We start from the raw sequence: 20,742 nt of genomic DNA, 5'->3' as shown, positions 1-20,742 counted from the left end.
AACACAAGAATTAGAAAAACAAAACTAATATATACTATTAATTAGCCTTGGTGAGAGTGGGAAAAAGGAGTGAACCAAGTGGAATAGGAACCCCACTGGTACAGAGCAAAAAAACAAAATTCTGCTATGCTCGCTTAGCGGAGCTGAGCTCGCTTAGCGGGCACATCAGAACTCAGAAAAATCAGAATTGCACCAGCTATTCCAATCACACACCACTTCACCTAAATTCCTCTTAAACATAAAAATAACAAAACTTTACAACCGTTGGGGTGCCTCCCAACAAGCGCTTGTTTTACGTCGTTAGCTCGACGCCTTTATTGTTTCGGTGTTTGGAAAGTAGCTTCCTTCCGCCATGCCATGGTGACGTCTCACCGCACAAGCCTAAAGAAAGTGTCCTAACCAACCACTTAACAAATGTTACAGTACAAATATATACAATGATTAAACGAAAGTATACAACTATATCCACAAACAAACACATATGCACAAGTATGGAACACAAACAACTATTATCATACAAAAAGAGAAAATTGGTGAATGTTGGATTCACAAGTTGAAAAGTGAAGATTTGTTATTAAAGAGCTCATCCGAGATCAACATGTTTCACCAACATTCACCAATAAAAGTATACTTATATGTAACATATACAAGTAAACTTATATGGTGAACATAAACAAGTAAACATGTACAAGTAAATATATATACAAGTGAAACTATATAATATATACGATATATACAAAGCTCAAAACCACGAAAACTATTGCGATGCAATTCAACAACCATCCCCGGCAACGGCGCCATTTTGTTGAATGCAGTACAGGGCAAGCAACAAAAAAGATTTGGAAATATTGATCCGGGAATTATCGTCCACAGAGATGGAGAGATGCCATTCAACAGTTTCTATGATTTCGAGCTTGGGTTTGAATGAGCAAAAAGTAAACAAAGATATAGACAAGAAAAGAATAAACACATTCTTAGAAGAGAAATAACTTATCAGGAATGTAAATATATTCACTCTTCGAAAACATACACTTACCAACCCGTTATACTCAACCTACGATACTCATCTATGTCATCACGTATCTCTCACATAAGCGTCCATCTCTGGAGCACAAACGAGATTATCTCACAACTAAGGTTATCTCTAACGCGAAGTCACGAGAACATCCGTGTTCTCGCGTCGGCGATCTCTCGCGCGCTGCTCAAACACGAAAGCATTAAGTACAGATACCCACAGTGAATGCTAGCTCTAAATCTATCTCTAGAGTTCAGAACCAACAGATAATCATCCTGGATAAGGATTCAAGAAGTTTATCTCTAAAGCAACCCAAATCCCCAGCACAGAGCAAAAATCCAGAACAACATCAACACAGATTTGTAAAGCAAGTTAAACATAACATTATAATCGGTAAATATACATAAGATTCAAGTAAATACACAAACAAAACCCAACCAAAGATAAATACACAAAGAAGAAGAGAAATGAACCGAAAATCTCCCAGTTTGTCAGCTCCGTTCGACGCTCAATCCACCCCCGATCATCCAAATGCAACCTCCGAAGTTGTTTTCTAAGCTAATCTACCCTAAGAATGAAGGTTGATGGAGTTGGGAACAAATACCCCAAACCATGACCTAAAAATGTGATTTTGACCCCTTTTAACGAGCTGTTGTCTTAGCAGGTCCGCTTAGCGGACCCCCTCCGCTCAGCGGACTCAAAATTGCATCCAGACGCTGATTTGCTCCGCTGGAGCTCCGCTCAGCGGACCCCCTCCGCTTAGCGGAGTCTGCTAAAAATCAGATTTTGTTTTCGCCATAACTCGAGAACCGTAACTCCGAATTGCGCCCGGTTCGAAGCGTTGGAAAGCTTATTCAATGCTCTATCCAATAATGAATGAATGGAAACCAAAATGATGATTTTGGTCATCCTTAGTTTGAGTCTTTGGAAGTCCGCTTGACGGTGGCTAAGCGGGCTTTCACCAAAATTGCGAAATCGAAGCCGTGCCTTTGACACTTTTTTCCTCAAGGCTCCAATAAGCATGAATACCTATAAAAACAAAGGAAAAACTATCAAATGGTATAAAAGTATATGAAAATACAATTATTCACAAAGTATACGTATTTATACACAAAACGGGGAATTATTCAAACGGTATTAACAAAAGTATCGATAAGTGCCATTATTTACATACACAAAATAAGTACATTTTGGCACTTATCAGGATCGAACCCCTGCCCTTGTGCATGAAAGCCTTTTAGCCGTCTCCTCTTCCACTACGCCAGTTTCCTTACGCTGTTAAGATAATATGTTAAAGATTATATATAATTAGGAATGTGTTTGGATCCATAGCAGTTCTTGAATTAGTCTCAATCATCCCCTCCGAAAATCACTTTTCCTCCACCTTTTGAAGCTTTTCGTGTTGGTCTTGGAGGCAGCCAATCCTCCCCTTCCTTCTGAATATCTTCACATATTTATATGCAAGTGAATAGGTCAACAATTCTTGAAGAAAATCCAATGATTTGGTTGATTGGTTCCTTGATTGAAGGAGGAATATTTTTTATTCAAAACTTACTAAACTTGGCCAATTATTGTATATTTCTATCCAATCTTCATGTGCACGGATTTGGTATGATATAATACATATTTTGATGATTGATTATGATTGAAAGTTAAACCAAATCAAATCTCTTGTATTTTCCTTTGATTATTTGATTTAAATGGTATTTTAAATGAATAAAATTCACTAAAAACTATAATAAAAATCAAATAATCGTGGCATTGGTCTTGGGCATTCTTGGTGACCTCATAAGCATGTTTGGATTATAAAAAGTCAGGCCCATTTGTTAAGATATCCATTTTGAACCTTATTTCCTTCACATTTTCCATTCGAAATCGACCAACTTTGACAAGGCATATCTCCCTCAATTTTTATGATATGGAAGAGTTATAGGACTTTTTTGGAAACCTTAAGATGTCCTCTACAAGCCACTTTGGAACATAATTTTCGTTTGGATATTTTATCTTGATGATATGGCCTTTGACACAAAACTGTTTTTGGTTGACTTTTGAAAAGGACCTATAATCTTTTGTACCATATCTCTCAAATGAAGCATTTCTAGCCTTGGCTTGTGAGAGACAAAGTTGTAGAGAATCCAATTTCCTTCAAAATAGGCTTTGGTTGGGAAATTTTTGATACTCCATGTGAAAGTTATGACCAGTCAAAGTTGAGTTGACTTTCTCCTATAAAAAACCCTAATTTGAACCTTTTGACTTTGTTCATTTCTGAGTTTTTATTAATGGGTCATGATCAACCTTTTATCAAATGATGGTTATAACCTCAAATACTTAATGTTTACCAAAAGTCATGAGTTTTTACTATACTCTGACCATAGTTGACTCTTAGGTCAGACTAGTCGACTATGGATCATCTGACCATTTGAATAAGAAATCCTTGGGATTGAAGCATGATAATTGACATGGAGATACCTTGAGACATATGAGACACCTTGAGATACATTTGAGGACTTAAAGATTCAAACTCCTTTGATAAAAATGCAAACCCTAATTTAGGAGACCCTCGATTAGGAGAATGTTGCTTGAATAAACCCTTGAACCTTGAGTCATTGAAGATGAAAAGAGGAGGGCAAATTTTGGGGTATGACACATTGTTGTTGCAGGTATTTCTTGGGACAGATGCATTTTTTCCATCTTAGAGGCGGAGGAGGCCTTAGCCTTAAAGGAGGCTATCCAGGTAGTTATTACGTTACACCAGGTACCTATGATTTTTTAGAGTGATTCCTAACAGGTAGTCAATGCTCCTAGATTCAATTTAGGGGGTAATTCAGAGTTTATTTTGATTATTAATTCTATTAAGTCATTGTTATTACACTACAAGAAAACAGCAATTTAGCGTCGGCCAAAAGCCGTCGCTAATTAACCAAAAACCGAAGCTACAGACACTTAGCGTCGGCCTAGCGTCGGTGTCGGGGCTGTCATTCTAAACCCCGAAGCAAAGGTAGCGATGGGCCGACGCTACCACTAGTGTCGGCTTTAAGCCACGCTAAGTGGGACACTAAACATGCTCCAGAGGTCTACGGTTACACCATTAGCGTCGGTTTTATGCAACGCTACGGTGTGCCACGTGGTCGTTCATGATTAGCTCCCCTTTTTGATATTGTATTTCATCGTTAGCGTCGGTTATGGGCGTCGCTACATTAAGCAACGTGTCCATTTGCTATTGGCTGTCTCCCAGATGGGAAAAAAATTGTTTTATTGTTAGCGCCGGTTTTAGCCGACGCTATTGTTTTTTTTGGTTCCCAGCTATTCTTTTTTTTATTACGCTATTTTTTTCTCTTTTGGGTCTGACCAATTTTTGGTGACACCTATATTTTATAATTTTTGATTACACCTATAAATTATTAAATATGATACAATACTATTAATAAATATAATTTAATCGTTTTGAAATAAAAACAATAAATTGCAATATACGATACAATGCTAATAAATCTTCATAGTGATACATTACTTATAATCTAACACATAAGGTTACCAAAATAACACAATCCTATCAGTTGCCACAAAATAACATAAGGTTACCAAAATAACACAATCCTATCAGTTGCCACAAAATAACATAATCCTAATACATAAGGTTACCAAAATAATACAGTCATAACACATGTCAATGTGTACCAAAATAAGTTTACTTATAAGTCAAACTAGACATAAGGTTAATCATAACACATCCTCCCGCAACATCTTCCTCATCCTACTCGTTTTGATCATGATCATCAGCAACATCATCTTCCTCATCCTCCTCATCCTCCTGCAACATTTAATTAGTAAAAATTAGGACCATTTTTGTTACTCTCAATAAGCAATACATCATCAACCTTAACCTGTATTTTAAAGTAGAAGAAATGTTTAGAGAACTCCCGAGTATACAAACAAAAATCTAAATCTAACAAGAGAATACCCCAACAAACAGAATAACAAACCAAAACAAAAAGAAGGCAAGTAAACACGTCGAAGCAGCTAAACTCAACCACTTACGATCCAGATTAAAGCTCTTACCGCCTAAACCACTAGCAATAGATAATAATCCACCAAAAGAATAACAAAAACCAGAAATCATAATCTACCTCAAAATCAAGGCGAACACTCAACAGACTATTGTTTATTAAAGATCCTAATGTTCTAAAGTCAGACATAGAATGTCAGTGAGTTTATCCCTTATTTGCTTAGAAACATTTTCCAGGCCAAAAAATTATTTGTCTCCTCCACCTATTTCGTAGTTTGCATAACACCATTAAAGATAACATTATTACAAGTTCTCTAAATGTTCCAGACTACTACATGCTAAACCATGAAATTTATTTATTTATGTACAGTAAATTTGGTTTCAAAATGTCATATATAGTGATAGTGATTAAAATAAACGCTTTCATAGTAACTAAAATTTTGAGCATGGAGTTATTTTGGTGGAACTGACATTGAAAACAGGGGATACACTAATTATTAAACGGTAACCGCGGTAGCTAGACAGTGCTTGTCAAGTAAAATTTAACTTTAAATAAAATCTACTTCTTAGTAACCAGCAGTATATCTTATGATTTTCATTTTTCAATACCAGTTCTAGTGCTTAAACATAATTGGGGCTCATTTGGTGATGAAGGCATGATAAGGAAAGATAGTATACAGAGTTGGATAGAATGAAATTTCATATGAGCCTAATAAGATGTTATCATATCTAATCTAACGATAACGAGATGACCCTTTCAATCAAGAAGGAGATAGGGGTTTTCACATAATGACAGAAGTAAATGCAGCAATATAGCTATGTATGCAGCAAACATGACTAGTGCATAACTTATTCAGATCAAGCTTATTAAAAAGAAGTCAAAGAAGTTGTAAAAGTACCGAGTAGTTATAATGAGCATGTTCACTCGAAGGAGCACTAGAAGAACCCGGCTGACGAGACTGAAACATTTCAAACATTTTCCTAAGATCTTCAAATTGCTTTGCCAATTCATCTGTCCGCGCATTAGCTCGTGCAGCTTCCGCTTCAGCTCTGGCAGCCTCTTCACGTGCAGCGGCAGCTTCAGCTTTGGCAGCCTCAATGGCTTCGCTATCTGCTTCTCTATTGGGGTTTGTAACAGACACTTGTGTCAAAAAGCTCACTCCATCTCTTACGTTGTGCGCCAATTGTGCAACTCCATAACACCGACCCCGTGTTTTACCTCCGGCAACGTCTTTCCACATTTGTATCCTTGTTGATCCATCCACATCAATACCAGTTTGTGTGGCTTGTGTAAGACTACTCACATATGTTTCCTATACAACATAAGATTAATATGTCAAAGAATGAATACATCATAATCAGAAATGCAAAAAACAGAGCATAGCATAAATAAGGAAGGTAAACAGAGCATATGCAAAAAACAGAGCATAGCGTAAACAGAGCATATGTTTCCACATTTTAGTGCTGCTGCTATCTACAGCACTGAAGACTTAATAAGGAAGGTAAATTCTGTTGTGCTGCTGCTATCTATATCAATTTCAATATATCAATTTCAATATAGCAACTTCTCAATAAATAACATTTCAATGTGCTGCTGCTATCCACATTTCAATATATCAATTTCTCAACAAATAACAACTATACTAAGCAAATTCTGTTTCCTAATTCGGAGTCATAAGGAAGGTAAATTCTTAGCACCGGAAACGCGAACGCCGGCTCGTTGAACGGAACTAAACAAAGGGAAACAATTATGTTTCCTATTAAAAGATATACTACTTGGTTTGAACACTCTAGCAAGGAACAATTTTGAAGCCTTAATGAGCTTACATGTGTTGTCTCCGCACGCTCGTCAACCCACTCCCCATTCTTCTTTTTATGGGTGGCAATGAAGAGCTCATCCGGATGTGCGGGTCGCTTGAGTTTTTTAGCCTATAATTAAAGACAATATATATAGTCATGTATATTGGATATAATTATACTAACGCATTTTAATTACAAATATAATACATACCAATTCAAGTGCAACATCATGGTGAGCTTTACGGCCAGACGTATGGACTGCCCCACCTCTACTTGATGATCGATTAGTCTTATTTTGTTTGGAGACATCTTTGAAATCTTTTGTCTGCCACTTCTCAAGAAGAAACTTCCATGTATCTTCACCCATCCAAGGCGGCTTGCATGCTTTCTCTTTAGCCTTTTGCAATATATCGCGTAGTCGTGCAGCACATCTTTGATGAAACAAGTACTCCATTTTAGCATCATCGCAACGGTCCCAGCTTACAAGCGACTGACAAAATATACAAATAATAAATTAAACTCAAATATACATTATAATCAAACTAGTAAGGAAGAATTTACATTTCTTACTTTAAACATGTTGAACCATTCCTTTCTCTCTTTGTCTCTTTTCTCGCGTTTAAGCTCACTATAATTAAAAAGTACCCCGGTAAAGCTTTTCTATAACTTTTCTACACATTTCGGCAACAAGATCTCCTGGACTTAACCTACAAATTAAAATAACCAATCAAATAGAAGGTAACATATATCATAAACTTAGCATATACTATATTTTACATGTGTTTGTTTAAGGTGGCGAATCCAAGAGATAATAAAGTTATTAAAAGGGAACTCAATGATCCCACATTGTCGTCAAGTGAAATGGTATTTCCTTTTCCTGGGATGAATAGAGATAGAGAAATGTTTGCAATGATCTCTGCTTTGACTCATATTGTTTCTGGAGATGTTCCAAATCAAAGCACTGCAGTTGAACTTGAACCAAATATCAACATGTCTACTTCTACTAATTCTTCATCTGGTTATGGTACTAGTTCTTCTCTCAAAAGTAACAAACGAAGGCAGGGTGTTTTTTTGCCACAAACCATCTCAAATAGAGAAGCATACGGGTCTGGATCTTACGAAACCTAACAGACACTTGATATGATTTATTACACGTGTATTGAACTATGTATTTATTTTTAGGAAATTACATGGATGTCAAACTGAGTTCCAGCGAAATTACATGGATGCAAAACTGAGTTCCGGCTTTGGTAATGTTTTGGTTTGTCAGTTTCAAAACCAGAATGTGATTGCACTTTAAACCAGAATGTTTTGGCTTAGGTAATTGTTCATCCACTTTAAAGCATCATGCTTAGTGTGAATGCCAAATGTTGGATTGAAATGGTATAATCAAATTGTTTTCATGCTACTGCAGTTCGTATTAGATGAAGTTATCCTAAAGTTTAGATAATGTGAACAAATTTTAAAGTTCTGTTCCGCAAATTCACTTCACTATATTAGACGAAGTGATCCTAACATTTTAATTGATTTTTTCTCAAATAATATTGAACTATTGCTGCAGTTTCAATATTACCCGGAGTTTGACAGAAAAGCTATTGTGAAATACATTTCTTGTTGAGCTTACTGTCCTTGATACTCCTTCTGTTCAAAATTTAACAACCAAGTGAGTGATCTACAAAATGTGTGGTGTACATATGCACTCTTATTGAGCTTACTGTCCTTGATAGAGATATCAAAAGGAGATTTCATGTGATCTCTCATCTCATGGACCCCATCATTTAACAACCACTTCTCAACAAAATAGATTCCAAGAAAATCTTGAGACTATAAATACACTACCCTCCTTCACAACTATCAAAACTCATTCACATACTCAACTATCAAAACAGACACATTGTCATGATATATGAACAGTATCGGTGTTAAGTTGCCCCAAATTAATCACTCCTACCATAGGATGTTTGATTATTTTTTATGTGGTGATTAGACTGAAACTTAACAATTTCTAAATATTAGAAACAATTAATATAAACACAAACTACACACTTATGTAATGGTCAACAAAGGTAATTTATTTAAAGTGTGCTTACGCAGTATCTTCCACAATATAGATCTTCGGTCTTTGCCCATCAACTTGTTCTTCTTGTTCCTCATTAGAAAGTGCTTGGTCCCCCTCTTCTTGAATGCCCTCTTCTGTGGAGTGACGGGGAGGACTTTGTAAAACACGATGAGTATATCCCGGGGTAGGAATGAATCTGAATTCCTCAGAAGTCGGGATTGATGGTTGAGGCTGATCAGTAGGTGGCGGTGTTGGGTTTGTCTGGATTGGTGGTGGTGTTGGGTTTGTCTGATTCGTTGAAGTAGGATGGGAAGGAGAGGGTGTTGGGGTTGACTGAATTGGTGGTGGTGGTGGGTTTGTCTGAGTCTTTGAAGTAGGGTCGGAAGGAGACGGTGTTGGGGTTTTCAAGGTCTTTGATGGAGGCTGCCAAGGTGGTGGTGTTGGATTTGTCTGAATCGGTGGTGGTGTTTTAGTTGTCTGAATCGGTGGTGGATGTTTTCTCTGAGTAGGTGGTGGTGGTGGTGGTGGGTTCTTTGAACCAGGTTTCATATGGACCATGCGAGAATTCTTTATAACAATACTTCCAGGTGGAATTTGTCGTTGACGGCATAACCTGTCAACAGAACTTTTGTACACAAGTAACATTATGAATAACATTAGCAAAAATGCACCAAAAAATATTAAATAGCAAAGAAACCAACTAGTGAAAAGATTAAGCCATCTTACTTAGTCGTGCTCGATGGTGCTTTTCTCTTTCCGTTTTGTCCAGTCATTTGAATAGAAGCTAACTATAAAGCTGCCAACAATAAAATATTATATATAACATTTTCACATATCACATCATAAGTATACACTTAGTATATCAGATCATTAGTATATCATAACATTTTCGCAATAGGAACCACAATTAAACAAGTCCTATAATTAAATTAAATGTAGTAAATAGAATTGCGACAGCATGATCCACAATTAAACAAGTCCTACAATTAAACAAAATTTAGTAAATGGAATTGCGGCATCAAGTCCTACAATTAAACAAAATTTAATACAAAGAAACCAATACATGAAAAGATTATGAACTACTTATCTCTCTTAAAATGTCCTTTCAAATCTCTACTAACCAACAAAATAAAAATATAGAAACACAAGATAAAAGGTTCTCTTAATCTTGAGTCATTGGGTCAGTTGTCATTGTTATCTCGACCTCGTCGTCAATTAACCCCCCATCGGCTAAACCACATATTTGTTCAACTTCTGTAATAGGCACAACTGGTAACATATCTTCGGATTGATAAGGTATTTCATCCATGGTGTTGTCTATCTCGACATAACCCCTTGGTTTTGTGGTGATTGGTGAACACCATCCACGCATATTTCTACACGTTTCTGGATAAGGGACATAATACACCTGTTTTGCTTCTTGTGCAAGAATGAATGGGTCATACTGACGATATCGCTTATTCATCTTAATGTCAACAATATTGTACTCAGTAATAACTTTTGTGCCACTATTATTTGTTGGATCAAACCAATCACAATAAAATAGAGCAATCTTGTTGCTAAAGCCAATGTATTCCAATTGAAGGATACGTTGGATGATGCCATAAAAATCGTTTTCTCCTCCATTTGTAAGACCTTTAACATATACCCCACAATTAGTAGTCTTTTTACCATGACTCCATTCTTGAGTGTGAAACTTGTACCCATTAACAAAGTATATGTTCCATGATGTTGCCTTCGGATTAGGACCAAGAGCTAATGCCTTCAGGTGTGGACTAGTTGTTCCATTCCTCTCATCGTTCACCTAAAAAATACATCTAACCTTAGAGATAGTTTATTGTCAACCACATAATATAAATGGTGAGAAATATACTAACATAGTCCTTTAGCCATGAAGGAAATTGCTCGTGTATAAGACCAGAAGCATCATCCTCATTGATAGAATGATATTGCATGAACATTCTGACACCGGCCATTAAATTTATGAGTATATATTTCCAAAATGGTTGACAACAACACAGTTATATTACAAAAATGTACTTACTCGAGATACGGTTTAACCTCGTCACAATTGATTAGGACGTGCACGTGAGCAGACTTCCATTCCTTATCAATCACCCAATAGTCACGAGATTTTCCACTAGGATGGCCACATTTGCTAAAAATTGAAAGTGTTGGTTGGGAATTCTCATGATCTGGTCGAGGATCATTCCTTAAACTTGTACTTGGAAACAAACTAAAGGTCTTGAAATAGTGAGAGAAAAAATGAGTAGTTTCACGGTGCAAGTAGGCAGTGCATATTGAACCTTCAACCCTAGCTTTATTTTTCACCGAACGCTTGAAGTCTCCCATCAATCTACACATTAAAAGATTAAAAGATGTTTTTTAATTAAAATAATCTACAAAAGTTAAACATCATTTACCTTTCAAATGGATACATCCAACGATATTGCACAGGACCACCAAGGATTGCTTCATTAGGTAGGTGAATCGGGAGATGTTCCATTGAGTCAAAGAAACCTGGAGGAAAAATTCTTTCAAGCTTGCATATGATGATGGTAATGTTCTGTTCCAACCTAACAAGGTCTTCCAACTTCAACGTATTACAACACAAATCTTTGAAAAAACGACTTAACTCAGTTAGCGGCTTCCATATCTCGGGAGGCAAGGAACGAAAAGCAATTGGAAGCAAACACTCCATGAAAACATGACAGTCATGGCTTTTCATCCCCTTCATCCTACCCTTGGTGACATCAGCACACCTAGAAAGATTCGAGGCATAACCATCGGGCATCTTTAGTTCCTTAATCCATCTACATACTAACTTTGCCTCTTCAAATGTCAAAGAAAATTTTGCCTTTGGCTTAGCCATCTTTCCATTAGGTAGAGTAACCATCTCTAAATCCCCGCGTAAACAGTTAAGAGGTAAATCCAATCTCGCTTTCTCATTGTCCTTTGTTTTTGTAGGATCATTCATGACAGTGTAAAACACATTATCAAATACATTTTTCTCTATGTGCATCACATCAAGGTTGTGCCTTAACAAGTTGTCCTTCCAATATGGAAGATCCCAAAATATACTTCTTTTGATCCAATTATGTTTTTTGCCATACCCTGGAAATTTGGAGGCCCAATCACTGTCTGTAACTTTTGGAAAATCACGAACTGCTTCCCAGACATCATGGCCAGTAAACATATATGGTGGTTTTTTTTCTTAATCGTGTCTTTTGCAAATCTTTTTTTACTTTTTCTAAACGGATGATCCATTGGTAAAAACCTACGATGACAATCAAACTAACAACTTTTTCCACCATATCTTAAGGTGAAAGCATCTGTACTGTCCATGCAATAAGGGCATGCTAATCTACCTTGTGTCCCCCATCCAGACAACATACCATATGCTGGAAAATCATTGATCGTCCACATTAAATGCGCTCTCATTACAAAATTTTTTTGCATAGAGATATCATAAGTCACAATGCCATCTCTCCACAAGCGTTGCAAATCATCTATCAAAGGTTGCAAGTAGACATCTATTTTAGCTTTCGGATTGTACGGTCCAGGTACAAGACAAGTCAAGAACAAGTATGGTTTGGTCATGCACATTTCGGGAGGGAGATTGTAGGGTGTGACTATTATCGGCCAGCATGAATATGGAGTACTAGAGGCTTGAATGTAAGGGGTAAACCCATCCGTACATAAACCCAATCTTACATTTCTTAGGTCACTAGCATAATCGGGATAAACTTCATCGAAGTGTTTCCATGCTTTTCCATCAGATGGGTGACGTAAAATATTTGGATCGCTGGGGTTCTCACGATGCCATCTCATTTGAGCTGCAGATTCCTTTGAAGCAAAGAGTCGTTGTAACCTAGGAATGATCGGAAAATAGAACATTCTCTTCACTGCCACATCTTTGTATTGTCCCATTCCACACTTTCGTGGAACATACCTAGCAGCTCCACAAACTCTACATTGAGTTAAAGTTCTATCTTCTTTAAAATATAATCAGCATCCATTCACACAACAATCAATTTTCTCAACCTCTAATCCTAACTTAGACACCAACTTCTTCACTTGGTAATATTTTTCAGGTAAGCATCCTTTAGTTGGACAAACGTCGATTAGCATTTGGGAGAAAAAATCCATGGCCTTTTGAGGAACATGCCAATTAGACATGGCAGCCAACAGCTTAACTGAAATAGATAGTCTGGATTCAGAAGCTCCCTCATAAATCGGTTGGTTTGCAGAGATCAATTCATCATAAAATTGTTGAGCTTTTTCATTTGGTACCTCACCCTCACTAACTATTTCGTTTTCCATATCAACATTCACATTTGGGGCATTAACAGATGGCCTAAAAACATCAGAGATCATTTCATTCATTGCATCAAATTGTTCTTCATCACCTGTATTATCTCGACCAGCATTCCCGCCGCTACTAGAATGACCATCAATGTCCACACTTTGATCCGCTTCTCCATGATCAATCCATGTATAATAGTTGGGCAAAAAACCATATTTGTACAAGTGATGTTTGACCACATTAGGCGTCTTCAAGAGAATGGAGACGCATTTTACACAAGGACACCTTATCCCCCCCTCGTCTAAAAATTGTGGTCGATTCATGGCTTTATTGACAAAATCTTCAACTCCACTAACAAATTCATCTTTCAAACCATACCTATCGGAGTTTACTCTATCATACATCCAACTTCGATCCATTGTCTACATTAAAAACAAACATAAGTTTATCTTTTCCAAAGAGATTTATCTATTTCTCAAAGTACTAAAGATTAAATCCAGGGAACCCTCTTTGCGTCAGAAATGAATACAACACGCAACCAACACAATTTGTACATGAAAGCAATTTAAAAAACTACATACTAAAACATAGTCAAATATCTTATACAAGTTTGTATGGTACAATAGCAAAGAAACGATGACTATCAACCGCAGTAAAGAGAATCGAAACTAAAACATAAGAAATCTAACCGTGACGATGATGAAGTCCTTGTCGATTCAGACGGAAGAAATCGAAACTCCAATTTAGGGATTCTTTTCAAAAACTGCAATTTGTATAAGACAACAAAATTAAAAAAGTCATGTGACTCGTTATAAAAAAAAGCCGTAAAACAGAATTAAAAAAGATTCAACCACCAGTCATAGTGATTTCCAAATCACTAATACAAATATTTTCAACCCAGAGTCTTGGAGATTATAACTAAGAGAGGTGGAGGCATTGTTGTGAAACTCAATATTCGATGATCTTAGCATGGATTGAAAGGTCCTACTTAAAATGCAAAATTATACTTACTCACACATATGTGAAATTATATATAATAGAATTAAAATCTGAAATGTGTTTGTTTTCTATTTTTGATGTAGGATGATTTCAAACCTATCTTGAGGGAACTATTGTCCTCTCATCCTGGATTGTAATAAGTTCAAAATAGTAATCAACTCAAAACAGCCCCATAATCTAAGTTCATAAACAAGAGTTCCAAATACTAAAACAAGAATTGTAATAAGTAAAAAATAGTAATCAAATCAAAACAGCCCCATGAGCCAGCATCAGTTCAGCATTAACAAATACAAAGCATGGAGCTTCCAAAACAGCCCCATGAGCCAGCATCAGTTCAGCATTAACAAATAGAAAGCATGGAGCTTCCAAAACAGCCCCAAACAAACATAAATTATCAAGCCATGTCCAGATAAAATTGATACCTCGAACAAGTCATACGCATACCATTCAAGTCATTTTTTCATGCACAATTCAGTTCCAACTTATTAGATAACAGCCAAGAATTGTATAGGAAAGATAAGACAGAAAAATCACGAAACTGGTACAGAATATACTTCTGTTTGTTAGGATAGGGATGACCTCATCTAAGAGATGTTAGGAGTTCATTTTATTAAACTTGTGTAAACTAGAGAGTGCTTGCAACTGGTACAGAATATACTTCTGTTTGTTTAAGTGGAACAGAACATGATGAGATAGATGGTTTGTGCTTGCAACCACAAATGTTTAGAATAGTAAATGAAAAAGAAAGTCTGATTTTATTTAATAAAGGAATTAAAACAATAACACTTATAACCACCTTATTTTCCCTCAAAATCAAATACCCCTTCCCATAACATTGAAATACTGGTTAACTGAAAGGTCTCCATAATGCAACTGCCTATAACCAAAGACTTTGAATCACAAGTACATTAAAATACTAATGAATTCTTTTGGACGTACAACTATCCAGTTAGAAATAAAATGAATAACAACTACCCAGACAGATCCTTTTCCACTTATATTTCAAAACACACATCAATAGAATCACTGCTAATGATAGTAAGTAATCAAATCGACATCAGGCACACACAATCAACATCAGTTTTACAAACCTAATTAACAAATAACCTGATGTCTGTTGTAACACCCCATAAAATTATTTATTTAATTTAATTAATTTTTGGATTAAATATTAGAATTATTTGAGTTAACTGAGAATAATGGAAATAATGAGGCTAATGGGCCAGTGTCGCTTGTAGTAGAAGGGGGTGTCAGTGGTGAAGCCCATTACTAATGATAGGCTTATTTTCATAAAATAGAAAAATAGAGGGATTGTGGAAAAGAGGAATAGAACTAAGGAGAAGAGAAGAAGTCTGAACGTGAAAAGAGGAGAAGAGTGAAGAAGTGCGACGCGAGGAAGAGCGAAGAATCAACCTTCAGGTAAGGGGGGACTCTTCCGTTTATCTTCTATTATGAGATTATAGGTAGTATGATAGAATTTGATCGTGTTATTCGGATCAATTGGGTTATGCTTAGGTTGTAGAAATGTTAGGTTTTGGGAGAATTGAGTTATAATAATTGTATTGATCATGTATTGGTGATAATTGGATGGTTGAATGTATTATAAATGTGTTATAATATGTGTTATGTCACTGTATGCGAAATCTGGTTGGAATGAGATTGGTTTGGTAGTGATCTGGTGAAAGAGGGACGAAATCGCAGGCTGTTTTCTGCTATCCGGAGCGCTGGAAATCGCCAGTTCGCGCCGCGTCCAGGAGTTGGCACCGCGAACTGCTTGGCAGAAGGCCAGGGAGTTTTTGTTGTGCTCAGTACGCGCCGCGAGCGTATGGCCGCGCCGCGAAGGCGTAGTTCCTTCTCGTTCCGCGCCGCGAAATCTTGTTTGCGCCGCGAAGGCGTTGTTCCGATTCGTTCCGCGCCGCGAATGTGTGTGGCGCCGCGTGCTGTTAGTTGTTGCGACAGGCCGTTTTGAAAAGTTTAAAAATGTGTAACTTTTGAACCATAAACCGGATTTTGGTGCCGTTTCGAGTACAGTGAAGCTAATCTAATAATTTAAATACTCAAATGGTGTTTTGAGTTGTGGCTTGAATTATTTTTAACACTCGATCTTATTTGGTTGTGGTGGGATATGTTTATAGGTACCCTAATGAATGTTTTACCTGTATGATGTTGTGGTTATAACTGGTGTTTATTATACATGTATTGTTGGCGTGAAATGTGTGTTTTATTAATGATTATGACATTGATCGATTTATGTGGGTGATGAGCATGTTATGGTTAATGCATGCATTCATAATCATTATGTGGCTGGTCCTTGACGATGGTGGATCAGTGGTAGCTAATTCCCATTGTGTGGAATTAGTGAGTGGGTGTTACCGTATCCTTGACGATGGTGGGTCGGTGAGTTGGGTTATCCCAGATTTTGGTACCACATGCATGTAGTTGCATTGCATTAGGCTGTTTTGCTATTATAACATGAATGGAAGATTGTCCAATGTTATAATATGTGTTAATTTGGTTGTTTGCTTGATGATTGTATGGTTTGAATCTGATCATAACTGTGATTGGGTGAATGGCATGTGAAATGATATTTTATTATCTATATCTTATAACATTAGTTAAATGTGAATGAGACTCACCCTTACTGTTGTTATTTTTCAGATTGAGGAGTAGCTCTCGTACTTGGTGAGGATTAGCTCGTCAAGTAGTTCGTTAGAGTCAGTTGGGTCCGTGTCATGCTCTGGTCGTGTAACACTGGGGGCGTCGTTTAGAGTTACTTGTTAAACTCTTTTTATTTTGGATGGATTTTATGTTGATGTTCTAAGTCTGTGACTTGGCTATTTGTTATTCAGATGTTAAAGATAATTCCGCTGTGTTAAACATGATGATCTGAATAAATTTGGTTGACGTTCTCTTTTATGGCATGACATGAGTATTATTGTTTAGTTAATTGGAAGTTGTAATGCCCTTATTCATGTTTACTCTGATTATTGTTTATTATTTATGCCGGGTATTAGAAGGGTGTTACAATAGTGGTATCAGAGCATAGTCGGTCGTTTGAGTCAGAGTCTTAGTGTCAGTTGATCCCTCGTATGCGATTAGTGTAAGATTGACACTATCGATACTGCTTGTTCTAATAAATATTGTTTGATATTTAGCAGAACAATGGCCGGAAGAGGAGGAAGAAATGACGACGCGATTGCTGAGGCTCTCGGTATGATTGCTGGTGTGTTGGGAGGGAATGCCAATGGAGCTGGAATTGGTGCTGACAGGCAGCTGAATAGTTTTTCAGAGGAACAACCCTCCGTTGTTCAAAGGCACTCACGATCCCGAAGGCGCTCAGAAGTGGCTGAAGGAAATTGAAAGGATCTTCCGGGTGATTGATTGTGACGAAAATCTGAAGGTGAGATATGGTACTCACATGCTGTCTGAGGAAGCTGATGATTGGTGGATGGCTAGTAGGGACGAACTGCAAGATGCAGGTATTGCAATCACTTGGGCTGTGTTAAAGAGAGAATTCTTGCGGAGGTACTTTCCTGAGGATGTTAGAGGCAGGAAAGAGATTGAATTTTTGGAGCTGACACAAGGTAACATGACTGTGCCGGAGTATGCGTCCAAGTTTGTTGAACTGGCAAAGTATTATGTCCACTACAACAATGATGAGGCTAGCGAGTTCTCGAAGTGTGTTAAGTTTGAGAATGGTCTCCGTGATGAGATTAAACAGGGTATCAGATACCAGAGGATTCGTAGGTTTGTCGATTTGGTTGACTGCAGCCGAATCTTTGAAGAGGACAATATTAAACTGAAGTCGTCACACTCTCGCGAGTTAGTCGACAGGAAAGGGAAAAAGCATATGGATCGTGGTAAGCCATATGGTAAGGGTAACCAGAAAGCTGGAGGCTGGAAGAAGCCTAGTGGGGGAGACTCTAGTGCCCCTATTACGTGCTTCAAGTGTGGAGAACCTGGACATCGCATTCACGAGTGCAAAAGCGAGGAAAAGAAGTGCTATAGATGTGGAAAGGCAGGTCACATTGCTATTGAGTGCAAAGGGAACACTGTAACTTGTTTCAACTGCGGGGAAGAAGGTCATATTAGTCCTAAGTGTCCTAAGCCGAGGAAGAATCAAGCTGGTGGCAAGGTGTTCGCCTTATCTGGTTCAGAGACTACTCCAGAGGATCGGTTGATTAAAGGTACGTGTTTTATCCATGGCACTCCTTTAATTGCAGTAATAGATACTGGAGCAACTCACTCGTTTATTTCATTGGATTGTGCTAAGCGACTGAATTTGGAAATATCTGAGATTAATGGAAGTATGATCATTGACACTCCTGCGTCGGGTTCAGTGACTACTTCGTTTGCTTGTTTAAACTGTCCAATTGATATTTTTGGTAGAGAATTCGGAATGGACTTAGTGTGCCTTCCGTTGGAACAACTGGATATTATCCTGGGCATGAATTGGTTGCAATTTAACCGGGTTCATATCAACTGTTTCACGAAAACGGTTATTTTTCCTGAAGATGTCAGTGTTGAGGACTTAGAGTTGACGGCTAGACAAGTGGATAAAGCAATGAAGGACGGAGCTGCCGTGTTTATGTTGATTGCGTCCATGGAAGTGAAAAAGAAAGCGGTGAGTAGTGACTTACCGGTAGTATGTGAATTTCCGGAAGTTTTCCCCGAAGATGTAAGAGAATTACCGCCAGAGAGGGAGGTAGATTTTGCTATTGAATTAATTCCTGGGACTAGTCCTGTGTCGATGGCGCCTTATCGTATGTCGGCATCGGAATTGACTGAGTTGAAGAGTCAATTGGAAGAATTACTTGAGAAGAAATTTATTCGTCCTAGTGTCTCACCGTGGGGTGCACCGGTGTTACTAGTGAAGAAGAAAGAAGGTTCAATGAGGTTGTGTGTGGATTACAGACAACTGAACAAGGTTACTATCAAGAATCGGTATCCCTTGCCGAGGATTGATGATTTGATGGATCAACTGGTTGGAGCTTGTGTGTTCAGCAAAATTGATTTGAGGTCGGGATATCATCAGATTCGGGTGAAGACGAACGATATTCAGAAAACGGCATTTAGAACGAGGTATGGTCATTACGAATATACAGTGATGCCATTTGGAGTAACCAATGCGCCGGGGGTTTTCATGGAGTATATGAATAGGATCTTCCATCCTTATCTGGATCAGTTCGTAGTAGTATTTATTGATGATATTTTAATATATTCTAAGAATGAAGAAGAGCATGCAAATCATCTTAGAGTGGTATTGGAACTATTGAAGGAAAAGAGACTTTATGCAAAACTGTCAAAGTGTGAGTTCTGGTTAAATGAAGTGAGCTTTCTTGGGCATGTAATTTCTAAGGATGGTATTGCCGTTGACCCAACGAAAGTAGAAGCAGTGTCTCAGTGGGAAGCTCCGAAGTCAGTTTCCGAAATCCGTAGTTTCCTTGGTCTTGCGGGTTACTATAGAAAGTTCATTGAAGGTTTTTCAAAGTTAGCGTTGCCGTTAACTAAGTTGACTAGGAAGGGTCAAGCTTTTGTGTGGGATTCGAAATGTGAAGAAGGATTCCAAGAGTTGAAGAAGAGGTTGACTAGTGCGCCGATCTTGATTTTGCCGAATCCGGCGGAATCTTTTGTTGTTTATTGTGATGCTTCGTTGTCGGGATTAGGAGGTGTACTAATGCAGAATCAACAGGTAGTCGCTTATGCGTCGAGACAACTCAAAGTGCATGAGAGAAACTATCCGACTCATGACTTAGAGTTGGCAGCAGTGGTATTTGTGTTGAAATTGTGGAGGCATTACCTATATGGTTCACGGTTTGAAGTATTTAGTGATCACAAGAGTTTGAAGTATCTCTTTGACCAAAAAGAGCTGAATATGAGACAAAGAAGATGGTTAGAATTTCTCAAGGATTATGATTTTGAACTGAATTATCATCCGGGTAAAGCAAACGTTGTTGCCGATGCATTGAGTAGGAAGTCCTTGCATATGTCTATGTTGATGGTGAGAGAATTGGATTTAATTGAGCAATTCCGAGATTTGAGTTTGGTATGTGAAGACACTCCTACCAGTGTTAAATTGGGTATGCTGAAGCTGACTAGCAGTATTCTTGAGGAAATCCGAGAAGGTCAGAAGACTGATGTAGAGTTGGTTGATAAGTTGACTCTGATTAACCAAGATAAAGGAGGTGAATTCATAATCGACGAGAATGGTATAATGAGGTTTGGTAATCATGTTTGTGTTCCTGATGTTGCCGAATTGAGGAAGAGTATTCTTGAAGAAGGACATCGTAGCGGATTGAGTATTCATCCTGGTGCTACCAAGATGTATCATGACTTAAAGAAGCCGTTTTGGTGGCCTGGAATGAAAAAGGAAATAGCTGAATTTGTCTATGCTTGTTTGACTTGTCAGAAGTCGAAGATTGAGCATCAGAAGCCGTATGGAGCTATGCAACGGTTATTTATTCCAGAATGGAAGTGGGATAGTATATCTATGGATTTTGTTTCAGGTTTGCCGAGGACGGTGAAGAATTGTGAAGCTATTTGGGTTATTGTGGACA

General features: G+C 37.7%; 1 protein-coding gene across 1 annotated transcript; it reads right to left on the bottom strand.

Moving 5' to 3' along the window:
* Nucleotides 1–8,907: 8,907 nt before the first annotated feature.
* LOC131634661 (extensin-like) lies at nucleotides 8,908–9,525 on the bottom strand. The gene has a single exon (XM_058905307.1). It carries the CDS (start codon nucleotides 9,523–9,525, stop codon nucleotides 8,908–8,910), a length of 618 nt encoding a protein of 205 aa, XP_058761290.1.
* Between the last annotated feature and the right edge of the window lie 11,217 nt (nucleotides 9,526–20,742).

Source organism: Vicia villosa, unplaced genomic scaffold (genome assembly GCF_029867415.1).
Source record: "Vicia villosa cultivar HV-30 ecotype Madison, WI unplaced genomic scaffold, Vvil1.0 ctg.001325F_1_1, whole genome shotgun sequence".
Classification (NCBI taxonomy): Eukaryota; Viridiplantae; Streptophyta; class Magnoliopsida; order Fabales; family Fabaceae; genus Vicia; species Vicia villosa.
This window is presented reverse-complemented; position numbering and strand designations above follow the sequence as displayed.